The 21,322-nt window shown below is 42.4% G+C and overlaps 3 protein-coding genes and 1 non-coding gene across 4 annotated transcripts; 3 read left to right on the top strand and 1 right to left on the bottom strand.

Annotated features, from left to right (window-relative positions):
* Positions 1–184: 184 nt before the first annotated feature.
* On the top strand, positions 185–2,012 carry LOC108036663 (GPI mannosyltransferase 2). Its single transcript, XM_017112945.3, has 2 exons — positions 185–380; positions 448–2,012. Exon 2 carries the CDS (start codon positions 458–460, stop codon positions 1,802–1,804), a length of 1,347 nt encoding a protein of 448 aa, XP_016968434.1. The 5' UTR covers positions 185–380; positions 448–457; the 3' UTR covers positions 1,805–2,012.
* A 137-nt stretch (positions 2,013–2,149) lies between these two features.
* LOC108036618 (protein C1orf43 homolog) lies at positions 2,150–3,483 on the top strand. Its single transcript, XM_017112884.3, has 2 exons — positions 2,150–2,862; positions 2,923–3,483. Exons 1-2 carry the CDS (start codon positions 2,240–2,242, stop codon positions 3,350–3,352), a joined length of 1,053 nt encoding a protein of 350 aa, XP_016968373.1. The 5' UTR covers positions 2,150–2,239; the 3' UTR covers positions 3,353–3,483.
* A 3-nt stretch (positions 3,484–3,486) lies between these two features.
* On the bottom strand, positions 3,487–4,865 carry LOC108036201 (glyceraldehyde-3-phosphate dehydrogenase). Its single transcript, XM_017112192.2, has one exon. It carries the CDS (start codon positions 4,750–4,752, stop codon positions 3,652–3,654), a length of 1,101 nt encoding a protein of 366 aa, XP_016967681.1. The 5' UTR covers positions 4,753–4,865; the 3' UTR covers positions 3,487–3,651.
* A 9,449-nt stretch (positions 4,866–14,314) lies between these two features.
* On the top strand, positions 14,315–14,385 carry Trnag-gcc (transfer RNA glycine (anticodon GCC)). Its single transcript has one exon. It is a non-coding gene; the product is annotated as a tRNA-Gly (tRNA).
* The last annotated feature ends 6,937 nt before the right edge of the window (positions 14,386–21,322 follow it).

The following is a 21,322-nucleotide window of genomic DNA, read 5'->3' as shown; positions in this document are numbered from 1 at the left end:
GTTCTTAATATTAATACATTTTTAAAGACCGCCTATTACATTTTTTTATTATATTTTATATCAAAAGTAAATATATCGATGTCTAACGACCAGCTATGCGAAACATCGATGGTCCATCGATAATTGCCCGCCAAATATCGATGCTACCGGTGTTTCGTAAACATCGATGACATGTTTGTGGGAATCGATGTTTCTCCACCTCTAATGCTCTGCTTTTCCGGGCTTCTGCCCAAAAATAATATAAAATAAAACCCACCTCCAGGAGCAAATGTCACCGGAAGTGGAGACAGCTCGAGTAGCAACCGAGAAGCTGAGCCGCCCTCTTCCCGCCGCGGGAGTGTCGAGTCCAAGAGTTCCGTCTGCATTGCTGCAGCCGTGAGGTAAGCCCGCGATTTGATATGAATCACATGCCTAGCGAATGATCGGTGACTCCACCCAACGCTCTAGAAACCGGAAGATGACAGAGAAGGTTACTAAGCTGGCGTTGGCCAGTCGCCTCATCGTGCTCCTGGTCCAGCTGGTGGCCAATGGTGCCCTGCCGGAGCACAAGCCCGACGTATTCCGGATGCCGGTACCGGACGAGCCGAAGGGATGCTGCGAGTGGATAGACAAGCTGGTGCAGCGCTGCTTTGGCGGATTGAGGCACTGGGATGGAGAGTACTTCCTGCATATTGCCGCCAATCTGTACTCCTACGAGAACACCCTGGCCTTCTACCCACTGTATCCGGTGGTGGTGCGTCACGTGGCGCAGGCATTGCAGCTTGTCGGTCTGCCTTTGTCGCCGGATTCCATCCTGCTCCTAGTGGCTATCGGCCTGAATGTCTGGCTCTTCTGCGAGTCCGCCAATCTGCTGTTCCAGCTCACCCACCGCATGTTCAACGACCTCAACAAGAGCTGGTATGCGGCTTTGATATACTGCTTCAATCCTGCCACCATTTTCTTCACGGCTGCCTACTCTGAGTCCTTCTTCGCCTACGCCAGTTTCTACTTGATGCTGGAGTGCGTGAAACCGGCGGATCATTTTCGGTTTTTACGTTTAGGAGCCGCTTTAGCAGCTTGTTTGGTGTGCCGTTCAAACGGATTGATCACCGTCGGATTCCCGCTGTACTTCTTCGCCCGCCAGCTGCTGGTCAGGAGCCCTTCCTGCTGGCAGATAGGAAAGATGGTCCTGACCATTCTGGCAGCCTTTGGAATTCTACACACCTACTATTTCTACATTTACCGGCTGTACTGCCTTCCCACCGCGGCGGCGGTTCATCCGCGGCACATCGTGGACTACGCAGAGGAGCGGAAGTACCTAATATCCGGACGGGGATCTGAAGGATCTCCCTGGTGCCAGTACACGTTGCCATTCCCGTACACCTACGTGCAGTCGCACTACTGGGATGTGGGCTTTCTGCGCTACTACAAGTGGAAACAGCTCCCCAACTTCCTGCTGGCCCTGCCCATGCTGAGTTTTATGCACTGGCACTGCTATGATTACCTGCGTGACTTCATCAAGGCGGCCTGGGCGAAGGTCACGCCCTCTGGCTACAGGGAGCTGGTCAAGGAGCACATCACATTCCCCTTCGTGCTGCACGCTGCGTTTCTCACCCTCGTCTGCACCGTTTTCGTGCACATCCAGGTGTCCACCCGGCTGCTGGCCTCGGCCACACCAGCTTTCTACTGGTTTGCCGCTGACCACATGCCCAAGACCCTGGCCCAGCTTAAGCTGCGCTCAAAGGCGGGAGCTCTCTTTATATGGTGCACCACCTACAGTTTGGTGGGCACGGTGCTGTTCAGCAACAATTACCCCTGGACGTGAGCTACTGGAGTAATGGAGAGGGAGCTAGAGGACCCGCTGGTTGCCAAAGAGACTGTTCACCCGCAGGGATTGCTTTTTAGTCTGTAAATAATCGTCCAATTTCTCTAAATTAATTTATCATTTTTGAGGCGCTCAAAAGTATTGGTCTCCCAAGTAAGTTTCTCATCTAAAAATATATTAAATTAAAAAAAACTGCAAAATTAAAATAGTTTCAACTTGGAATCAGATTGTTGGTCGAATTCAAATTTAAACAAATGGCGCTAACTTTTGAACTTTTAAATACTAGCGCGGTATTTTCAAATGCGGCCAGTATTTTTTTGTTAAATATCTGCAGGCACACTGCCAGTCAGCTGTTGTGGGTGGCTCATCAAAACAAAGAAAATTGTGCAGAATTTTGTTTATTAACCGAAACCCTAGAGGAAAACAGAGATTTCCATGGATGGCCACCTGCGCCTGCACAAGGTGGGCGACTTCGCCGCACCGAGTCTCCAGGAGAAGTCTAGCAAGGGCGGCAACATGGAGCAGCTGTCGGGGGTGATGATAATCATCATAATCAGTGGCGGCGTACTCACCTGCCTCATGTTGTTCATCTTCGCCAAGCGGCAGATCATGCGCTTCCAGCTGCGAGGACGACGTGGCCCCCACGTGCCGGTGGGCAATGATGCCAAAAAAGCGCTGAGGCGGGAGATTGAACGGCGCTTGGACTGCATCCAGAAGATCACGCAGGAACCCAAGCTGCTGTGGAACGATGGCGACAAGTACATCGTCCAGCCGGAGCAGGACGCGCCCCTCCCGCCGTACTACTACCGCATGAAGGCCGTGGACGACGTAAAACTCCTGGAGGCGGAGATTGCCCGGGCAGATGGCAGCTCACGACATGCTCCCGAGAGCCTGAGGGCCTTCCTGCTGACCACTTTGTCGGTCACTTTGAACGGAGCCGGCCAGAGGATGATTCACCAGTACTGCGATATGTACGAGCACGCCCGCCACGACCCAAATGAGTTTGGAAAGGATGAGTACGAGGCCTATCACCATTTGCTGCTCAAGCTTTTGGAGGCGTAAGTAAACTAGAGGATTACTTTTCTCTGGCATATATGTAACTAGCTTATACCTTTCAGATCAAAGCAGCTCAAGAACTACAATTCTAGGAAGGCTTCGCCCGCGCGAACTCCGCGAAAACAGACCAAAATGCATTCCCTACTGGATCCTGCTCGTCTGCGACCGCCCTCAACCTTGGAGAATGTGCAACCCAGCAGCGAACTAACGACTGGACAGCACGCCAAGGTCAATTTGACGCTGGGTCTGCAGGGCGGCAGCGGCAGCGGTGGCGGTGGTGAAGGAGAAGCCGAGCTGGCCACCAACCCTCTTCATCTACAGGCGCCCTGCGAAAGAGATCTTATCATACGCAATAGAATTAAGACTCCCACATTGGATGATATAATCGTAGAGGCAGACCACCACCTGAGCAATGATGTGGGAATTATGGAGGACAACGAAATCAAGAGCATTTCCTCCATGCAATTTCAACGGAACTCCAGCAATGTCTAAACTTTTAGGAAGTAGTAGTTCTGAGCCATTAAAAAATATTTTTAAGGAAATATTGTTCATAATTTAATTTATGTTATTATTTGCTAGTAGTAAAAACTTTTAAGAGAACCCACATGCTGGCAGAAAAAGAACTATTGATTTGTAAGTTTATAGTTTTAATTTAAATAAGCTTAAACGCTTTAACTTCAATATGGGAAGCGCGTATAAATTTGGTAAAATTGATTCCATTGATTCAATGTTTTGAAAGAAATATTAAATTGAGTCTTCTTTCTAACCGTTTAAAATTATTATCCATTAATTTACTTTTTCTTGCAAGGATCTTCCTTTTTCTTGCAGGGATCTTCTTTCTTCTTACAGGGATCTTCCTTCTTACAAGCATTTTTTTCCTTTTCGGCGCACTTGTCGGCCAACTGGGAATAGAGAACCAGGTCCAGGAGTCGACAGGAGTAGCCCGTCTCGTTGTCGTACCAACTGATCAGCTTGACGAAGTTGTCGTTGAGGGCAATGCAGGCCTTGGCATCGAATACGGAGGCGAATCGCGATCCGTTGAAGTCGGTGGACACCACCTCCTCCTCCACGTAGCCGAGGATGCCCTTCATGTCGCCCTCGGCTGCAGCTTTGATGCACTTCTTGATGTCGTCCATTTTGGCGGACTTGCCGAGGCGACACGTTAGGTCCACCACAGAAACGTTGGGCGTTGGCACGCGGAAGGCCATCCCCGTGAGCTTTCCATTCAGATCCGGAATGACCTTGCCCACTGCCTTGGCGGCGCCTGTGGAGGCGGGAATGATGTTGGTCATGCCACTGCGTCCATCGCGCCAGAGCTTGCTGCTGGGTCCATCGATGATCTTTTGAGTGGCGGTGGCCGCGTGCACGGTGGTCATCAGGCCCTCGCATATCTGGAAGTTATCGTGGACCACCTTGGCCAGCGGCGCCAGGCAGTTGGTGGTGCAGGAGGCATTCGAGATGATCTTCATATCCGGCTTGTATTTATCCAGATTCACGCCGCACACAAACATCGGAGCATCTGCGGATGGAGCCGATATGACCACCTTCTTGGCCCCACCATCCAGGTGCGCCTGGCAGGCCTTCAGGGTGGTGAACCTGCCGGAGCACTCCACCACTGTGTGCACGCACAGGTCGCCCCACTTGACCTTCTTGAGATCCGGCTCCTTGAGCAGCTGGATCTTCTTGTCGTTCACGATGAGGTTGTTTCCTTCTACCGAGATCTTCTGGTTGAACTGGCCATGGGTGGAGTCGTATCGCAGCATGTAGGCCAGGTACTTGGGATCCAGCGAGGGATCGTTGATGGCCACAATCTGGACATCCTTGCGCACCAGAGCCTGGCGGGCGAACATCCTGCCAATGCGCCCAAAACCATTGATTCCGATGGCGGACATTGTATGACTTGAAAAGTTGATTCTAACGACCTACAATTTTGATTAATTTTGCCAAGTAGAAAGATTACCCAACTACACACACAGATGAAAATATGGAAAAGCCTTGAAGAGTAAAATGATTTCCGGATCCCAGCTGCCCCTGATCCGTCTCAGCTTTTGGCTCCCTGATGGCAGGCATACATAATTACGCAGCTGGGTATAAATCAATCGAACTCGACCACCTGCCGAAGCTTCTCACGAAACAGAATTACAATAACCTTCGGGAACGCCCAGTCCAAATTGTCTGGAGGGAGTCCAAGCAAGTGGGAGTGGGCCCAAAACTGCTGCCCACACACATTGCCGTGCATAGAAAATCCAGCTTCAAGGGTCATTACTCACCTTTGTGCGGAATGCTCGAATCCTTCGGGACCCCACCCTTTCCTGCACTTAAAAAAAAAATTGTAATAGATACTGCATTATAAAAGAAATTTTAAAAATAACAAATTTTGGTTCATAGTTACTTAGAACCTAAAAAAAGCAACAAAATATCTTCCTCTGAAACCATTTTTTAGACCCTTTAAAAAGTCACTTCTTATAACTGGTGACAAGATCTTCAGGAAATCAAGAAGTACATATTTTCTGCAAGTCTGGTTCAATATATTTATAACAATAATTATTTAATTTAAACTTTAAGCAAACTTTTTGTTTAAGACTACAGAGCAAATGTTATTTATTTTTGTTTATTTCATTTTTTAAAACTAAAACTACAAATAACTCAATACAATTTTTTTTAGCCTTTTGTAGCTATGCTCACTTTTTTTTCTGTGTGTTGTTCTTTCTTTTTTAGCTTGCCAGATGACGGCTATCAGGCATAGAAATTTCGTTCCCGGAGGCCATCCGCCCGCTTGGCCCATGACCGGGCTGGAAATATATCGAATCGAAGTTGTACATTCGGCCGGCCTTTGCAGGAGACCCACTCTATCTATCGACCTGCTCTGGGGGCAGGGGAAATGGGTGCCCAGTCTTCAGCTAGCTATGACAACTTAACTTTGTTGAATATTTTATTTATGGATCCGAAGCAACAGCAGGACGGCTGGCAACATGTTGCTGGCAACATTTCGACGCCCCCGCAGGAAAATTCCAGCTGAGCGCAGGGACCCGCTCTCTCTGGCTCTCTCTCCCTCTTACTTTTGGCCAGGACAACTGGGCTCTCCGGGTCCTGTGTGGTGGGTTTTCCTTTTGGGGCCGCCGCTGATTACGAAATTGTTGCAGTAATCGCAGCACCCGCAGTTGCAGGCCCTGGATATCGGGAAATCCGAACGCCAGGCTCCAAACTCCAAACTCGTTTATGTGGGAACGCGGGATGCGTAGGTGTCATAAATGTTAAATACTCCCCTTTAAAATACCATCAAATTTTGGTCCATTTCATGGACCCTGGTCGAGCGGTTGGGGCATCTAAGCTGGTCCTGCGGAACCCTTGCAACTTTGTTGCAGCTTGTTTACTCTAGTGTCCCTGCCACTTGAAATTTATGCGAAAAACTTTCAAATTTGAAACTTGCCTGCCCAGAGTCGTCGTCGAGAAATGGTCTACAAAGAGCGCTGGCAGCAAATCCCCTTTTAAGAGCAGCTATAACCAAGTTTGACAAAGTGTTGAAACATGGAATATACTATATGCAATTTAATTCAAAGCAAAACAATAAAGATAGCACAAGAGTTACGAAATTTTGGCAGGGAAAAGTTTTAGCAATTCACTAAGGTAAGCTCTGGCTTATGATCTTTGTTGACGATTTATCCGCTTGAAAAGATCGCCCGCCAGCAGTGGGATGCTATGTGTTCCTTATAAATGGTATTGTGTGTAACACCCTTAATCTTAATCACTGTTTTTCAACACTCATCGGGCATTAAGAGAAATGGGGCCCATTCTATATTTGTTACTATTAAGCGCGCAGTGGGTTAATAAATCTTGTTTGTTTGGGTGCCTTAAGATACCTTGGCACTACTTAGTTAACATGGTACACCTCAAAGAAAAGGTTACCCAAAAACTATAGTTAAAGGCCGAGTCCCCTTTAAATAATAAATAGTAACACCCACTTTGATTCGATTTTTTTTCGTGTACCGGCGCACATAAAAGACCAATGTTAAATGTTCCTCCAGGGCCTCTTTAACTTGTTGGCCGGGCCAAAAGCCCCACCGAACTTGGTCTACCAGCCGGATAAATGTATTTAAGACCGTGGCTGGCATTAAAGCAGACCAGGCTGAGGCTGACTGAAGGGGAAAACAAATCGCTTGCGAAATGTTGCGGAAGTGCCAATTGTTTTATTATATGTTTTTCAGCTGCGAAGGACAAAGTGCCTCCATAACTTCCACAGCTGTCAATGCGCTGCGGAACAGCTTAGCACTGGGTCTCGGGATTCCCCAGCTCCTTGGCTTCTCCTCAAATCCTCCTCACTTCCTGATCGCATTGGGCTTGTATATTTGCCCTTTGCAGAGCTGCTAGTGCTGCACAGAAGAAAAAAAACGAAAGGATTCATTTTATATTCGCCTGAATAATATATATATGATATTATATAAGAGCGATATGGAAATTTGAGATACTCTCCAAAACAGAAAAAGGGAGTATAAAGCAAGAGGTGGACTTCCCAAAGTCAAATCTATCATATATCATATCTAGGTGGAATCTATTCTCAAATTGAGTACTAGGATCTTCATATTATTATTTGGATCATATATTATTCATTTTATTATGGAATTGATAGTGAATATATTAAAAATAATCATTACATCTTAGTAAGGTTTTTGTCTTTGTTTATGTCCCTCCTTTGAATGAGTGTAGAAATCGTATATCACATATTGATTGTCAAAAAAATCATATCTAACATATTTTCTTGTATATTTGGTTGGAAAATTATATAAAAAATGTCATATCTACATGGCAACGTTACTGAATTTGATCAAAATTATCATTATAAAAAATGTCATATCTACATGGCAGCGTTACTGAATTTGATCAAAAATATCATATTATCATTTACATTTTTTCTCTTTGTGTACATCCTTCTTTTGAATAAGTGCAAAAATGTTGTTTGGCTGCTTAGCGATTATCCGGGGGATCAATATTCCGCAGCCAGCTGCGGGAGCCGGTCCCCAGAATAGAGCTCAGTAGCCGGATGGTACATCATCTCCAAATTGAATTGTCAGGCACAAGTGCGCTGCTCTGCTGCAAATTTCGGGAGGAACAAAGAGCATTTCGGCGAACAAAGGGCTCGGGAGTCGGGGCCACATCCAGCCAGGCTCGACTATAGTCGTATTCCAACTGACAGCTAATTGTGCGCTCAAGTGCCTAAAGGGGGCGTGGTAGGGATTTGCATTCCGAACTCACCCACAAGTTGTCCTCGCCAGAACTTGGAATTAAATCAAAGGGCCAATGCGGCAGATGGAAATCGTTTATTATGTGTTCTCTTCTTTTTTGTGCCTTTGGAAACTTGGCATTTTTGGCAGGTCATGAAATTCGCAACCTACATGAGTCGTATCTGGCGAAAAGTATATGTAGCCCTTGCCAAACAAATCAGTTGCAACACACACACACCCAGAAGGAGGGGAGAATTTGCTCTGACAGCGAAGTCAACCCATTCAATGGCTTAGATATAATTCAATTTGCATTTTTGCGGATGCGGAACGACATTTTTCCGCTAGTGTGTCTGTGCGGTATTGAAAGTTTTCGTGGAACTTTCAGGGCAACTTAGTAAATGAGTTTTCGATAAATGTACTGCGGGCATTCCGAGGGGGAAGATGATGATGAAATGTGATTTATCCAAATAACTTTGCACAGGAAAAGCAGAATAAACGGGTTTTTTGGGAATCGATATTGTGATTTTAGTGATATATTAGACTGTATACTTGTGTGAAGTTCCTGGGTTTTTATAAAAATGTTTTAAAACTAAGCAAATTACTAACTTTGTTTGGCAATAAAGCCTTGAAACATTTATATTTAAATTTTTTTTATTTTTTCTAGAATTAGGATTTTGAGTTTTGAACTTTTGGTTTGCCCTAGTTTAGCATAGAACTGGAAATTTAATTGAAAATGCTTTCAATAATAGGGATTACGGAGTTTTACAATAGAAAAGTTCACACCCTAACTTCTTTTAAATTCTTCGAAATTGTTTCGAGCTGCAGTTTAGGGGGGAAAATCGATTGAAAGGATTCCCTTAAATTCCCCCATTTATATATACATTGAACTCGAAGGACTCTCCCTTCTTGTATAAACTTTAGCCGCATTTAACCCCTTTTCTTGTGTTTCTCCAAAAACTTTTGTGCAAACTCCCAACTTTCAGCTCTCCCTGACTGGTGGCTTTTGACTAATTGACCTAGCTGACCAAGTGAGGAATTGCCTTTAATTGAAATTCAATGGAATAACAATTAATTGAGTATACGGGTTCAGGTGCGGTAATTACGTTGATATATGCCTGTTCGCCTGCGCTGGCCACTCCATAAATAAAAGCATATTACGTATACGCAAGGGATGCCGGCCAGCGAGTGTGTGCGGCTCTAGCCAGGATGTATCCTTGCTGGTACTGGGAAACCGAGTCAAATGCCATGAAATTTCATTACCTTCGAGAGCAGCGGCAAATAGCATAAAAGTTAGGCTGCTAGCTAAACCAATTACACCGGAGCCGCGATGTTTCAGCTACCAAAGGCAGCGACCTACCAAAAGCAGCAACAACCACACCACTAACTACAACAATAATGTCAACAGAGAGACCAGCAACGAAAACAAATATGTGTAGTAGTGAAGCCAAGCCGGAAAAGCGGGAAAATTCTGGGGCAGTGTAGGGGGGGCGAAAAGCAGCAACTGTTGCCCACTAAAACAGCAAGAAAAACAGAAGCTTCGGCGGCAGTGCTGCCAACCTCCTATACGGGGAATCCCTCATACGATTAGTGGGATAAATATAAATATAGATGAAAAAAAAATGTTTTCATTAAAACTTGATCATTTTGTGGATGTAAAAAAAATTTTAACAATAAGGGATTGCCTAAAATAGGATTTAAAACTAACTGATTTCAGATAAAAATTCGACGTTTACGATAACGAAGAAATATATTGATTTCTTACTATTGCTTTTTTATATTTAAAGTGTTGATTATTAAAAATATATTAAAAAAATAATTTTATTATATTAAACTTTTTTAGAATCTCCCTTTACTATACTTTCCTACTTATCTTCAAAATAATAAAATAAGAGTAAAGATACAGAAAATATTTAAAATTCTTAGGGATATATTATATTTAAGGATAAGGACTGTCCCAAAAAGATGTCTTTTCAAAAAACAGTCCAGAAAAAGGACGATTTACCAGCACAGTTCGGCGGGGACATTAAAGAGATTTATTTATTTCTGGCAACATGGTGTTGCGAGCGAGTATCTGAAGCGAATAAACGAAACGGCACGGAACAAGGGCAATTCCTTCACTTGTCAGCTAACACCTCACTCCAGGAAGAGCCCAGAATAACCGCCGCCAGACAAAAAGCCAGCTCACTTTCTCACTGCGACTGTCAAAAACTCATTTATTATTTAAATAATATGCAAAGGCAGGGGCCGAAGGAAACACGAATAAAATTCAGCCTGTTGTTCATTTTTATTTGGAGGAGCCAGCGCAGAAGCGAAAAAAATCAACAAAACTTTTGTGTCAAAGTTCGAGCTTCTTTTTATGATGATGATGATGATGAGAACCGACAAGCTAAATTTTCCCAGGCCCAAGGATGTCGGCAGACATCCGCTGTCAGTCGCTGTGGCGAGAAGAGAATCGCATTTGGCAAGTCGGGTTACGAAGCCCGGAACAAGACAATACAAATCAAATAGTTGATTGCACATGCATAAAACAATATCATCTGGTTCTAACTCTGACAAAGTTTGTATATTTTAGCTTGCCTTAAATTAAATTAAGACAATTGCCGAGAATTGTAACTTCTTGGGGCACCATCCATCCCAAGAAAAGACACGCGAGTATGACGGAAAGGATCCCAACTGAATTTATTTCCTGACATTCACCACCTACAGAGCCTTATCATTGTCACGACCCAACTCGACACTCGGCGTTCGGGGGTTAATATTCTCCCCGTTTCACTTTCTGCATAAATAATTGTTTATATGCACGTGCACAAGACTTTATTGCCCTTCAAGAGGGGGTCTTATCGAGTTGTCCAAAAGTTTGCCACACTTTGACCCATAAAGTTGGTCTATGTTTTATTTGGCTGCCTTTATGAAGTTATCTGGGTGTTTATTTTGTCATGGGCTTTAGATAAAAGCGGGTGTGATTTAATATGCATTAAATTGCTTTAAATTTATGAAGAAATATGAGTTTCTAGAGGTTAAGTAAAGACGATTCAGAATAAAGGAAAATATAATCGAAAAAGGTTGTTGAAAATTCCTCTAGATAACTTTTCTTTGATACATGCCTAAGCTCACAGTTGTTCTGATGCTAAGCGAACTATTAGTTTTGTTCGCCTTCATAAAATGTTATTTAAAATATAATCCTAGATTCAAATTCCCATAAATCATAAACTTCATGAGGAGCTTACGTTTCAGAAGTCTTGCTAAATTGATAGTGTAGTCTTCGTATTCTAGTCCCATAAATTGGCATTCTTATGAAGGGCCCTCAGCCATATGAGATATTTATAAGCAAGGGTATCCAAGTCGAAGTAGTTGATATATCCATATTTTTCGGTAGGTGACTTTATGCCATCCCCCTCTGCGCTACCCCCTCCACTTGTTTTCGCTTCATTTCGGCCAAAAACATGCAAGCCAGAGGAAATGGCCGGGAAAGTGCCTGGGAAATGGGAAACTCGGGGCTCGCGTGACCCGAGTGTAAGAGGTGATAAATAACTGCAAAATGTAGACATCAGAGGCAGTTCGGCTCGGCTCAGCACTGGCTTTCATGGGTGGGACAACCAAAGTTGTTGGACAAACACAGGAGGACTTTATGAAGTTCGCCGGGCAGCTAATAGGCCGACAATTGGCCAAGTTGGCGGGGCTAACGAGTTTCGGACTCCCCGAGATGAATGAAATGCAATTTTCTGATTGCGCCCAAAGCATCCCCAGGACCTTGGCTCGCTCTCTCTCCATACATACATCCTTTCACCCAGTGTCCTTGGCAGTCATATGCGGAGCTGGAGATGTGCATGTGCAGATACTGGGGGCAATAACAGAACGTCATGAATGCGAAATGCGCTGGATTGAGATATTTTAGAATGCAGCCGGCATTGTCCTTGCCTCGTCCTTGGCTAAAAATAAACACAAATGCAAATATGCTGCGGGTAAGACAATGCCAGCCGCAACAATCGCAATGACAATCACCATAGTAATAACAGTGCAGGCACAAAGTGCTTGTTAAACAATTTCAAAGTAACTGCAGGATGGGGGTGAACAGACGGGCTGTGCATAAGCAAATTAACTGAAAATGGGCAGGTAATAACAGTCATTAGCACTAAATCCCTCCCCACCCCCGGAAAACACACAATTTCATTAGTTGAAGGAGATACTTTCGGTTCGGCCCTGCACGATTACGCGGTAATTCCAAATTAATGCACTAAAGTTGACAACTTAATTGAACTGCACCGCTGTACCTGACATCCAGGTAATGGTGGACAGAGCAATAAATTACTAATGACCTGTGATACGTGGTGCGCTGTAATTATCCAAATGAAAAGGGGGCCTTAAATCAAAAGGGATAAAATTCGGGGTGGGCACTTCTATGTGGGTACCTAAAATTGATATTTGTCTTTAAATTAATAAAATTTAATTTGGATAATTACAAACATTATCAATTAAATACCTAAACCTGACTCAAAGAATATCCTATCCTATCCTATCCTATCCTATCCTATCCTATCCTATCCTATCCTTTCCTGTCCCATCTTATATTATCCTATCTTATCCTACCCAATCTTTTCCTATCCTATCCTATCTTTCTTTATAAAAAAAGAAACTCATTTAAGAAACTAAAAAAAAACTCATTTTGAGTTGCCTACAATAAATTGCTTTCCTGCTTAAACATTTTATTTCTCTCTTTAAAACTCACCTAAAACCATTAAGGTCACAAAACAGAATCCATAACCTTTATTATCACATGAGCTTAAGCGCAATGCAGTTATTATAATCTTCCACAATGTTAAGCAATCAGAGATTCAGAAAAATAACAAAAACCATTACATTTAATTGAAACAATTTCAGGAGCCATATTTATTCATCTGTTAAAACCGCGGAACTGCGGCGCTTGTATGGCGAAAGAAATTTATTTGGCCAACTGTTAGGGGCTTTATTTACGAGGCATATGCATTATAGAACAGAAAATGGTGGCAGTGCTTTATGTTAATGAAGATAATTACTTCTTTTTGAGGCGCTTTGATTGGGAAAATCTGCTTGAAAATGCTTATAGTACTTAGGGAATTAAATTAAAAACTGTATATGGAGCCAGAGGACTTAAGCAGAAATCGGAAAACTTTCTATGGAAATGCTGCCACATTTCTGCTTCCGATTTGAAGCCCCAGTTTGTTCATGTAAATGCGAACTAAAAGCGGCAAGAATTTCACATAATCCTCGAACAGGCACCCGGAAAAGCAAACAATGAACTAGGAGAAAATCCAGGGGCAAGAGCGGGGGCCAGGACTCCAAGGATAACTGCCGCCTGTCCGTGCATATTTTATGAGTTCCACAAGTGGTCAGCGGGGAATGGGGAGACGGGCCGACGGGGAAAAGCAGCCCTAAGCTTTTAATTGGCCACGGAAAAATGGAGGCCAAGTTTTCCACTGTGAAAACCCTGGAACGAAGCCCCGAAACATTGTACGCATTTCATCAGCCAGCGACGAAGTGAAGTCATTCCCCCAGCAAAGTGCTCAATAAACTAGTGAATGAGATATTGCCACAGCCATTCCTCAAGCCATCAGTCCATCCATTCGCCCACTTCCCACCTTTTCAATTTCCCCCGCCCACGCAATCGATTGACTTCTGTTTTTCGGGCCTTCGGTCTATTAAATTCCACGCAGCTCAAAATTATCCCAAAGAATCATTATTTTGTTATGGCCGCGCATTTGATAAATATAAACAGTATTAAGGGGCAATTTATGGTAAAATTAAAGAATAATGGTGGTCCGTTGACCGGAACTCAGGCAGACGTATCCATAAAGTACGAATATTTATATGCTCTTTGTTCAGGTATGGGGTCATATTAAGGTTTATTTCTTGGAAAATATTAGAAAATATATAGGTGCTGCAATATATGTTTACAAAATATGGATTAATCTGATTGCAAACATTGATTAAATTTGTTTTTATTTATGTATTTATGCTTATCATATCATTTGTCTATTGATGTCCGTGTCATTTTTTCGATGAAGTAGTAAATTTCCCCATACATTATTGAAACTTTTTATATTTATTTTTCGTTTAATCTATGAATTACGATCCGAAATTTGTGTGATAAGCACAAAATTAATATAAATTTTCTTGCTCAAATATGCTATTTATAGACTTTCTTGGTATAGCTTACAGGCAAGTCGAAATACATATATTGGGAAATTATTACCAAGAAGCATCGGTGGTTCAGTGGTAGAATGCTCGCCTGCCACGCGGGCGGCCCGGGTTCGATTCCCGGCCGATGCAAAATAAGTTTTTTTTATTTTTTAAAATAAAATTACTTCCATGTTCAATTAATTTTTCACCTGTCATTTGTATACAAATTTTTGTTTCGCAGGCAGTTGAAGGGATTAAAATAAGAACTAGGTTTCCTATATAACCTCAATTTATTCGAAATCTCCCCAAAACCAATACAGCCAAGAAAAAATGAGTCTAGGCGAACCATCAGCATTATTCTGAATGAATATTATTTTAAATCGTTTGTTGAATTTTGTGTTTGGGTAAACAGCACACCAGAATCCATCAATTTTTATGCGATTTGCTACACGAAAGCTAGATTACTCATACGCCCCGAGTGCTGGGCGAGAAAAAATGGAGGCAATGGGCAGGAAAGTGCACAAATTAGCTGGGTGCGAGGGCAAGCAAAGGAAAAGTGGGCGGACTTGGGCGTGATTAAGTTGCTCCATCGCTCTATTAATCATACGCCATGCTGGCCATTCAACAGTTTCTCACTTATCATTTTAAATTATGCTTTAAGCTGCGCGACGGGGATTAAATGTATTCATTATTCAGTAAGTGCACTCACTTAAGAGAACGTCGGCAAGAAAAGTAGCCGAGAAGAGTATAATGCAGAATTTCCATCGAGCGGGAAAACTTTTCATCGATTGCCCGCGAACTTGTAAATTATCGAAAACTTTGCAACCGCAAAAAATTGAATAATTATGCAAGAGCCCTTCAAGATGCAATGGAAAAGTTGCAACTTTCGCCCACACACTCGAGCACTCGGCGGTAACTTGCTGTCTGTAAATATTTGAGCAAGGGCCTTGTGGCAGCCTCACGAGCATCGGCATTATCAGGGCGAAAATTGGGGTTTCGGAGGATGTCTTCAACGTTGGCATAAATATTTAGGATCCAGCATCCTGGCACACGTGCATATGATGATGTGAAGCCAACTGGGTCGCCGGAAAACTCGCACACGAGCTGCCAAATTACACTTTACGCGGATATTACGCATACGACGTGGTGGCACCGCTTTAAGTTGCACAAACTCGCTGGGTAAGTACGCGCGATGGAAACCATCACCCCTGAGCATCCCTAATTCCTTATTCCCCAATTTATTCTTATTGAATTAATCCTTCAACTGTTGCTGCTTCGTTCGTACTGCCAATTTTATTTGGCTCTCATGGCATATTAAGTGCCAGCCATTTACCAACAGCGAAGCATGCAACCCGGTCTCCAAATTGAAAGGGGGCGTTGGGGGTGTCAGGGGGCGTGGCACACACACACACACTCATGAGGGGGCGTCGAAGTGGGCGTGATAATGAGCTGCAGTTTGTTTTGAGTCATGCGCTGGGCGGGGAAAAAGGAAATTTGCTTCGTCTATCCAAAGTTAACGAAGCAACATTTCATCTGGCTTTTGGAGGAATGAAATCAGAGCAGCTTGTACCACATAATCCAGCCTTGCAATGAGCAAAGAAGACGGGGTCTTGAAAATGTCAGTGGTAACTGTTGGCCCTTTGTTGGCCTTAGTCAGTCACTTGGCCAACTAAGCTAACCCGGCTTTTACGGGACATTAAGGGATCTGCTTTGGACTTTTGTCTGGTTTAATATGGCATATGTATGCTTGAAGGGCTTAGTGTAGATATAAAGTAGCAATAAAAGTCTTAAAATGAAATGGAATTTTAACCTAAACATGTATTCAAAATACAAAAATAGAAAACTTTCTTAAAAATACTTTCCTTTTGTCCTGTCGATGTGAGTACCAACTCCCATCTAATCCGATAAGTCGAATACGTCACAATGGAGCATATTTTCAGGCCATTACAATCCTACTGCAATTACAAATGTAAACTCAATTGGCCAACTGAAAGTGAGTTGGAGTAAGGGAAGAAAAGTGACAGAGAAAAGAATGAAAATAGAGAGTGCCTTTCCTTTGGACTATGCCAATAGCCTGCGGCTGTCGGGAACCCAAGCAAATGCTCGTCAGTGCCAAAAACCACAGAAACATGGTGAGCAGGGAAAACAGCAGAATGCAGCAGAGTCGAGGGGGGAAATTCCGGGAAAAGTGAAGGAAAAGCGAAAGGAAAAGCAGAGGAACCAACAAGGGAAATGGATCAATGTCGAATGTCTGCAAGTTGATGGTAATTTGAGAGAGGCTTATGCTTCCATTTGTAATTGGGATTGAGATTCGACGAATCTGAAATGAACGGAAGTAGCTTAAGGGACAGACATGATTAAATTATAGTACTTATGTCATGGAAGGAAGAGTGTTATTAATAGGTAAATCAATTATTATATATATTATCATTATCATTACAGTATAATGATACGGCATAATAATATAATCCTGTTGAAATTCCCTTCACCTTTTGAAATGAACGGAAGTAGCTTAAGGGACAGACATGATTAAATTATAGTACTTATGTCATGGAAGGAAGAGTGTTATTAATAGGTAAATCAATTATTATATATATTATCATTATCATTACAGTATAATGATACGGCATAATAATATAATCCTGTTGAAATTCCCTTCACCTTTTTATAAGTATTAATCATTAATTATTTAACATCTAACAGTATTCATTACTTCCTGACACACATGCTCCCAAGCCACCGAGATATCCTTGTAGATTAAAACAACATTTCCCCAGCCCTTAATTACTGCACTGTAATTAATACGTTTCTAATTTCCATTCAAAGTTTTCAACCACATTTAAAACAGAAACGACATGGCAATCCATTTCGCTCCCATAGTTTTCCCCCCATCAGCCCGCATTTATTAACTGATTTCCCCGTCGATTAAGCCCCATGGACTGTCCAGTGCCCAAATATGCACACATGTGCGTAGTGTGTGTATATTTTGCAGAACCAAATGCAGTTGCAAATTGCAACATATTTGCATTCGCCACTTGCAACATTTGCGATCGACTAAAGCACTCACTCAATCATCGCCGGGGGACACAAACAAATACAAACAGCCACCAAAAATACGACAAAATGGGGGAAAGCCACGCAGAAGGGAAAGCGGAAAAGCGGGTGAAAGGGGGTGAGCGCAAGGGTGAAAGTCATCGATTGCGTGCAGCGTTAAATGTCAGCCCGCAGCCAATTGCAGATGTCAACACATGCAGAGCAAAAAATAGGGGAAAACGCAATTTGCGCCTAAAAGCTGGCAGACATTTTCACGACCGAGTGAATGATGGAAAATGGTTTTGATTTATGCACGTTTTTCCGGCCGTTCATTGCGTGTCCAACGCGTTCAAAACGCCGAATCTGTCTAGTGATTTCATCCCTGCCCTTAAATTCATTGTGCAGCCTGTCAATCGCATTAATAATTAATTATAATTATATATAATTATTACCCACGGAGACACAACGGCTGTCTTCCCACACAAAGGTCAACTAATTAAGCGAGGCAATTATCCTAAGCAGCGACTAAGTCGTCGCACGAACCACTTGAAACTCCAATTAGGGGCGTGGCACAGCCACAATCTGCCTAATCCCATCGAGGCTCCAAGGTTATTTGTCCACATCTCACGATTCGCCTATTACTCATCCCCCCACTATATCCCCCGACTTTTCCTAGTTGTTTGCACTTTGAATTAATTAAGTTGAATTTGATTTTGGTGAATGTGTTTCTCTTGTCCCTTTGATTGCAGGATGTTTAATGCAATGTAAACAGAAATAAATAAAGCTTTGGGGCGGCTGCCGCACAATCTGCTTTTCCTGAGACCCCTCCCACACTCAGTTATATAATACGCTTTCCCGATGCCGATAAGATGGCGAGCAGAATACAAAAGAACCGGGGGAGCTTAAGGAAAAGGTCCGTATAAGGTGAGCCCGATCTTAGGATACCCTTATACCAATACTTAGATATAGGACATGGCAAAACTATTCGCTATGAGTGTCATTTATTTCAAATATTTAATATATTACAGTCGTACATTTAATATATATTTATATTTCGTAACTGAGTTATAATATATTATTATTATTAATTATATTCACATTTCATAATTTATTGTTCATAACAATAATATAATCCTATATGTTCTACCTATGTATATTTAATAATTCTTCGTATAAATAATATACGAATTTTAAATGTACTTCCCACTATATATTGGAAAATAATATTTATCTTTTATATTTCATATACTGTAAGTTAGGGTATCTAAAACAAAGCCAGACTACAGAAAGAAATATTAGCAGGCACATCCAAGGGGACTGTGCCTGCACAAAAACTTCTACAGCGCAATCAAACAGCGTTCCCAAAATAAAAACTTTCCGAATTTCCGCTAAAAAGACTGCATACCATCAGTGGAAAACAAAAAGTTATGCCATTGCCAAGGAAGGTGTCAATAAATTAAAAGCCACAAAAGGAAAATGCCTCCTCAGAACCACCCTAACTAAAAAATCTCCGATTTATTCGCTCCTCTGCAAATATTTGCTGCTTTTTGGGGTGAACGTGTGTGCGGTCGGGGCACGATAAATTTTCAAAATTTATTTGAGGCGGCCTGTGGCTCCATTTGAAGTGGCAACCATTACCAATGCCGTGATGATGATGCCCCAGTCAGCTTTGGGCATACACACATTTGCATGGCAAATTTTCGGAATTTCTTTTATTTCGTTTTTACATTTTATTCGGTTAATGTTTTATTCATGCGACCCCACAAAATCCCATAAACAAATTTACACATTTTCAATATTGAAAAAGTGCTTTACTTTTTGAATAATAAAAACAAACCAAGCTAAATAACAAAAAAAAACGTGTGAAGCTGAGAAATACTTTCAGTTAAGCAATGTAAACAAAGATATTTGGGGCAAAAAAACTAAACTTTTTCACATGCTTGAGGCACTTATTTAAAATCTATTTTTGAGTTTTTTGTGGCTGCTGCTCCATGTGCACATTTATTTGGTATTTAATTATTTTAATCGAACAAAATAAACAAACCCATGGTTTCCTCTGTTTTGGATTTCTCCCCATAAGACCAAGGACAGTGCGAAAGCTTCTTAGCCCTCGTCAGTTGAGTGATAAGCGGCGCATTAGTGGGGAAAATTTATGGCCAACTTTCATGAGCCGAGTTGCTAATGCTGGGATTTCACAGAGATTTCTAAGGGATTGCTGTCGCGGTTTCACACATTGTTTTTCTGCTTTAGTATCAGTATCTTGTAATTCAGGTGGTAAGGTGTTACGTTCACACAATATTCAGGGCTAAGGTGTTACGTTCACACAAAAATAAGGAGGTGCGGTGTTACGTTCACACAATATTCAGGGCTAAGGTGTTACGTTCACACAAAAATAAGGAGGTACTGTGTTGTGTTCACACAATATGTTGGAGTCAAGTTTTCTTACAACATTGCAATAAAACATAATGCCCTGAAGGGGAATTGGTGGAAAATTTACACTCACCGAAAATACAAACCAACATTAAGGTGTTACGTTCACACAAAAATAAGGAGGTGCGGTGTTACGTTCACACAATATTTAGGAGTTAAGGTGTTACGTTCACACAATATTCAGGAGTTAAGGTGTTACGTTCACACAAAAATAAGGAGGTGCGGCGTTCCGTTCACACAATATTCAGGAGATAAGGTGTTACGTTCACACAAAAATAAGGAGGTACTGTGTCATGTTCACACAATAAGTTAACATAATGCCCTGAAGAAAAATTCGTGGTAAATTTACACTCACCAAAAATACAAACCAACATTAAGGTGTTACGTTCACACAAAAATAATTTACACTCACCAAAAATACAAACCAACATAAAAAAATAGGTTCATCCTTTTAAGTGCTTGTATTTTAATTTATTCAAGTCTGCGATAAAATAGCCTATTTTACAAATGTCCCATTCAACAAGTACCACATTTCAATCTGAAAAATCCCCAGGCAGCTTTAAGTTTTTACATCCAAATAAACCAGCCAGCCTTAAACTTCACCTTGAGTTTTACCTTTCAAATTAAGCTCAAAAATTCTGTGAGCTGCCACTCGGGACCCAGGAGCAATTGCATAATGGACCGACTTGTGTCCCTTTGATATGACCCCAAGATTAGAGAACCAGCACACACAATGGCGTTCATGGGGCGTATGATTAATAAACACTTTTAGTTTTCATTCTGGTCAAAGAGAGAACCTTTTCCAGAGTCATAACAATTAACTTTAAAGGTTTAGACATAAATCCTTGCACAATTGTAGTCCTCAAAAACATACATGTGTATAATAGAACACGGAGAAAAGGCAAAAAGCAAAAAGTAAAGATGAATAATGAATGAGCCGCACGCGAGCAGAAGAAAGCCAGGTGGATTGAGGGGGCGGGCAGAGGGGGAAAAGCTCGGTGGCCATGCATGAGTAACACTTGACATTGCCTGAATGAGGAAAATGGGCCAAAACGAGGGGGTGGGAGAAGGAAAACCTACACCCACTCGCCCGCCTATCCACACACGCACTTCGCCCGAAGGGCAGCCGAAGGAAGCTCGTTTCTAGTGAATTATAATATGGCATGCAGATAAAACATTGAAAGTCAAAAGGCCCTGGGGGAACTACAATTAAGAGTAGTACCTACCTGCCTAACACCCAGCCCAGCCACCCACAAATGAGAGGGAAAACACGGCAGTTTCAACATTGCCGGAAATCATTTCCATACGTATGTTTATGATGCTTTGTAGATAACTGCGAAGAGCTGGCGAAAAGTTTACTCGGAATCGGAATCAGCCACATCACGAAAACAAAGCCGAAATACTGCTTAGGCCAAAAGAAAAGATTTTCGGGAGGTGGCCAGAAACCACAGGCAAGCGAAAAGCTGGCCAAAAAGAAAAACAATTCAACAGTTTGTTGCCAGCAACATGTTGCCAACGCGGCCCCGGGTAAAACTCGCTCTCATTCTCCCACGCTCTCGCCGTGTTGGGTTTTCCACTTTGATAAAAGCAAAAGACCTGGCCAAAACCGAGACAGTCTGCAAAG

Source organism: Drosophila biarmipes, chromosome 2R (genome assembly GCF_025231255.1).
Source record: "Drosophila biarmipes strain raj3 chromosome 2R, RU_DBia_V1.1, whole genome shotgun sequence".
Taxonomy (NCBI): Eukaryota; Metazoa; Arthropoda; class Insecta; order Diptera; family Drosophilidae; genus Drosophila; species Drosophila biarmipes.
This window is presented reverse-complemented; position numbering and strand designations above follow the sequence as displayed.

Coding starts and splice junctions, on each gene's coding strand:
- LOC108036663 (XM_017112945.3), top strand. CDS start 458: ATGACAGAGAAGGTTACTAAGCTGGCGTTGGCCAGTCGCCTCATCGTG.
- LOC108036618 (XM_017112884.3), top strand. CDS start 2,240: ATGGATGGCCACCTGCGCCTGCACAAGGTGGGCGACTTCGCCGCACCG. Junction 2,863..2,922: donor CTGCTCAAGCTTTTGGAGGC/GTAAGTAAACTA, acceptor TATACCTTTCAG/ATCAAAGCAGCTCAAGAACT.
- LOC108036201 (XM_017112192.2), bottom strand. CDS start 4,752: ATGTCCGCCATCGGAATCAATGGTTTTGGGCGCATTGGCAGGATGTTC.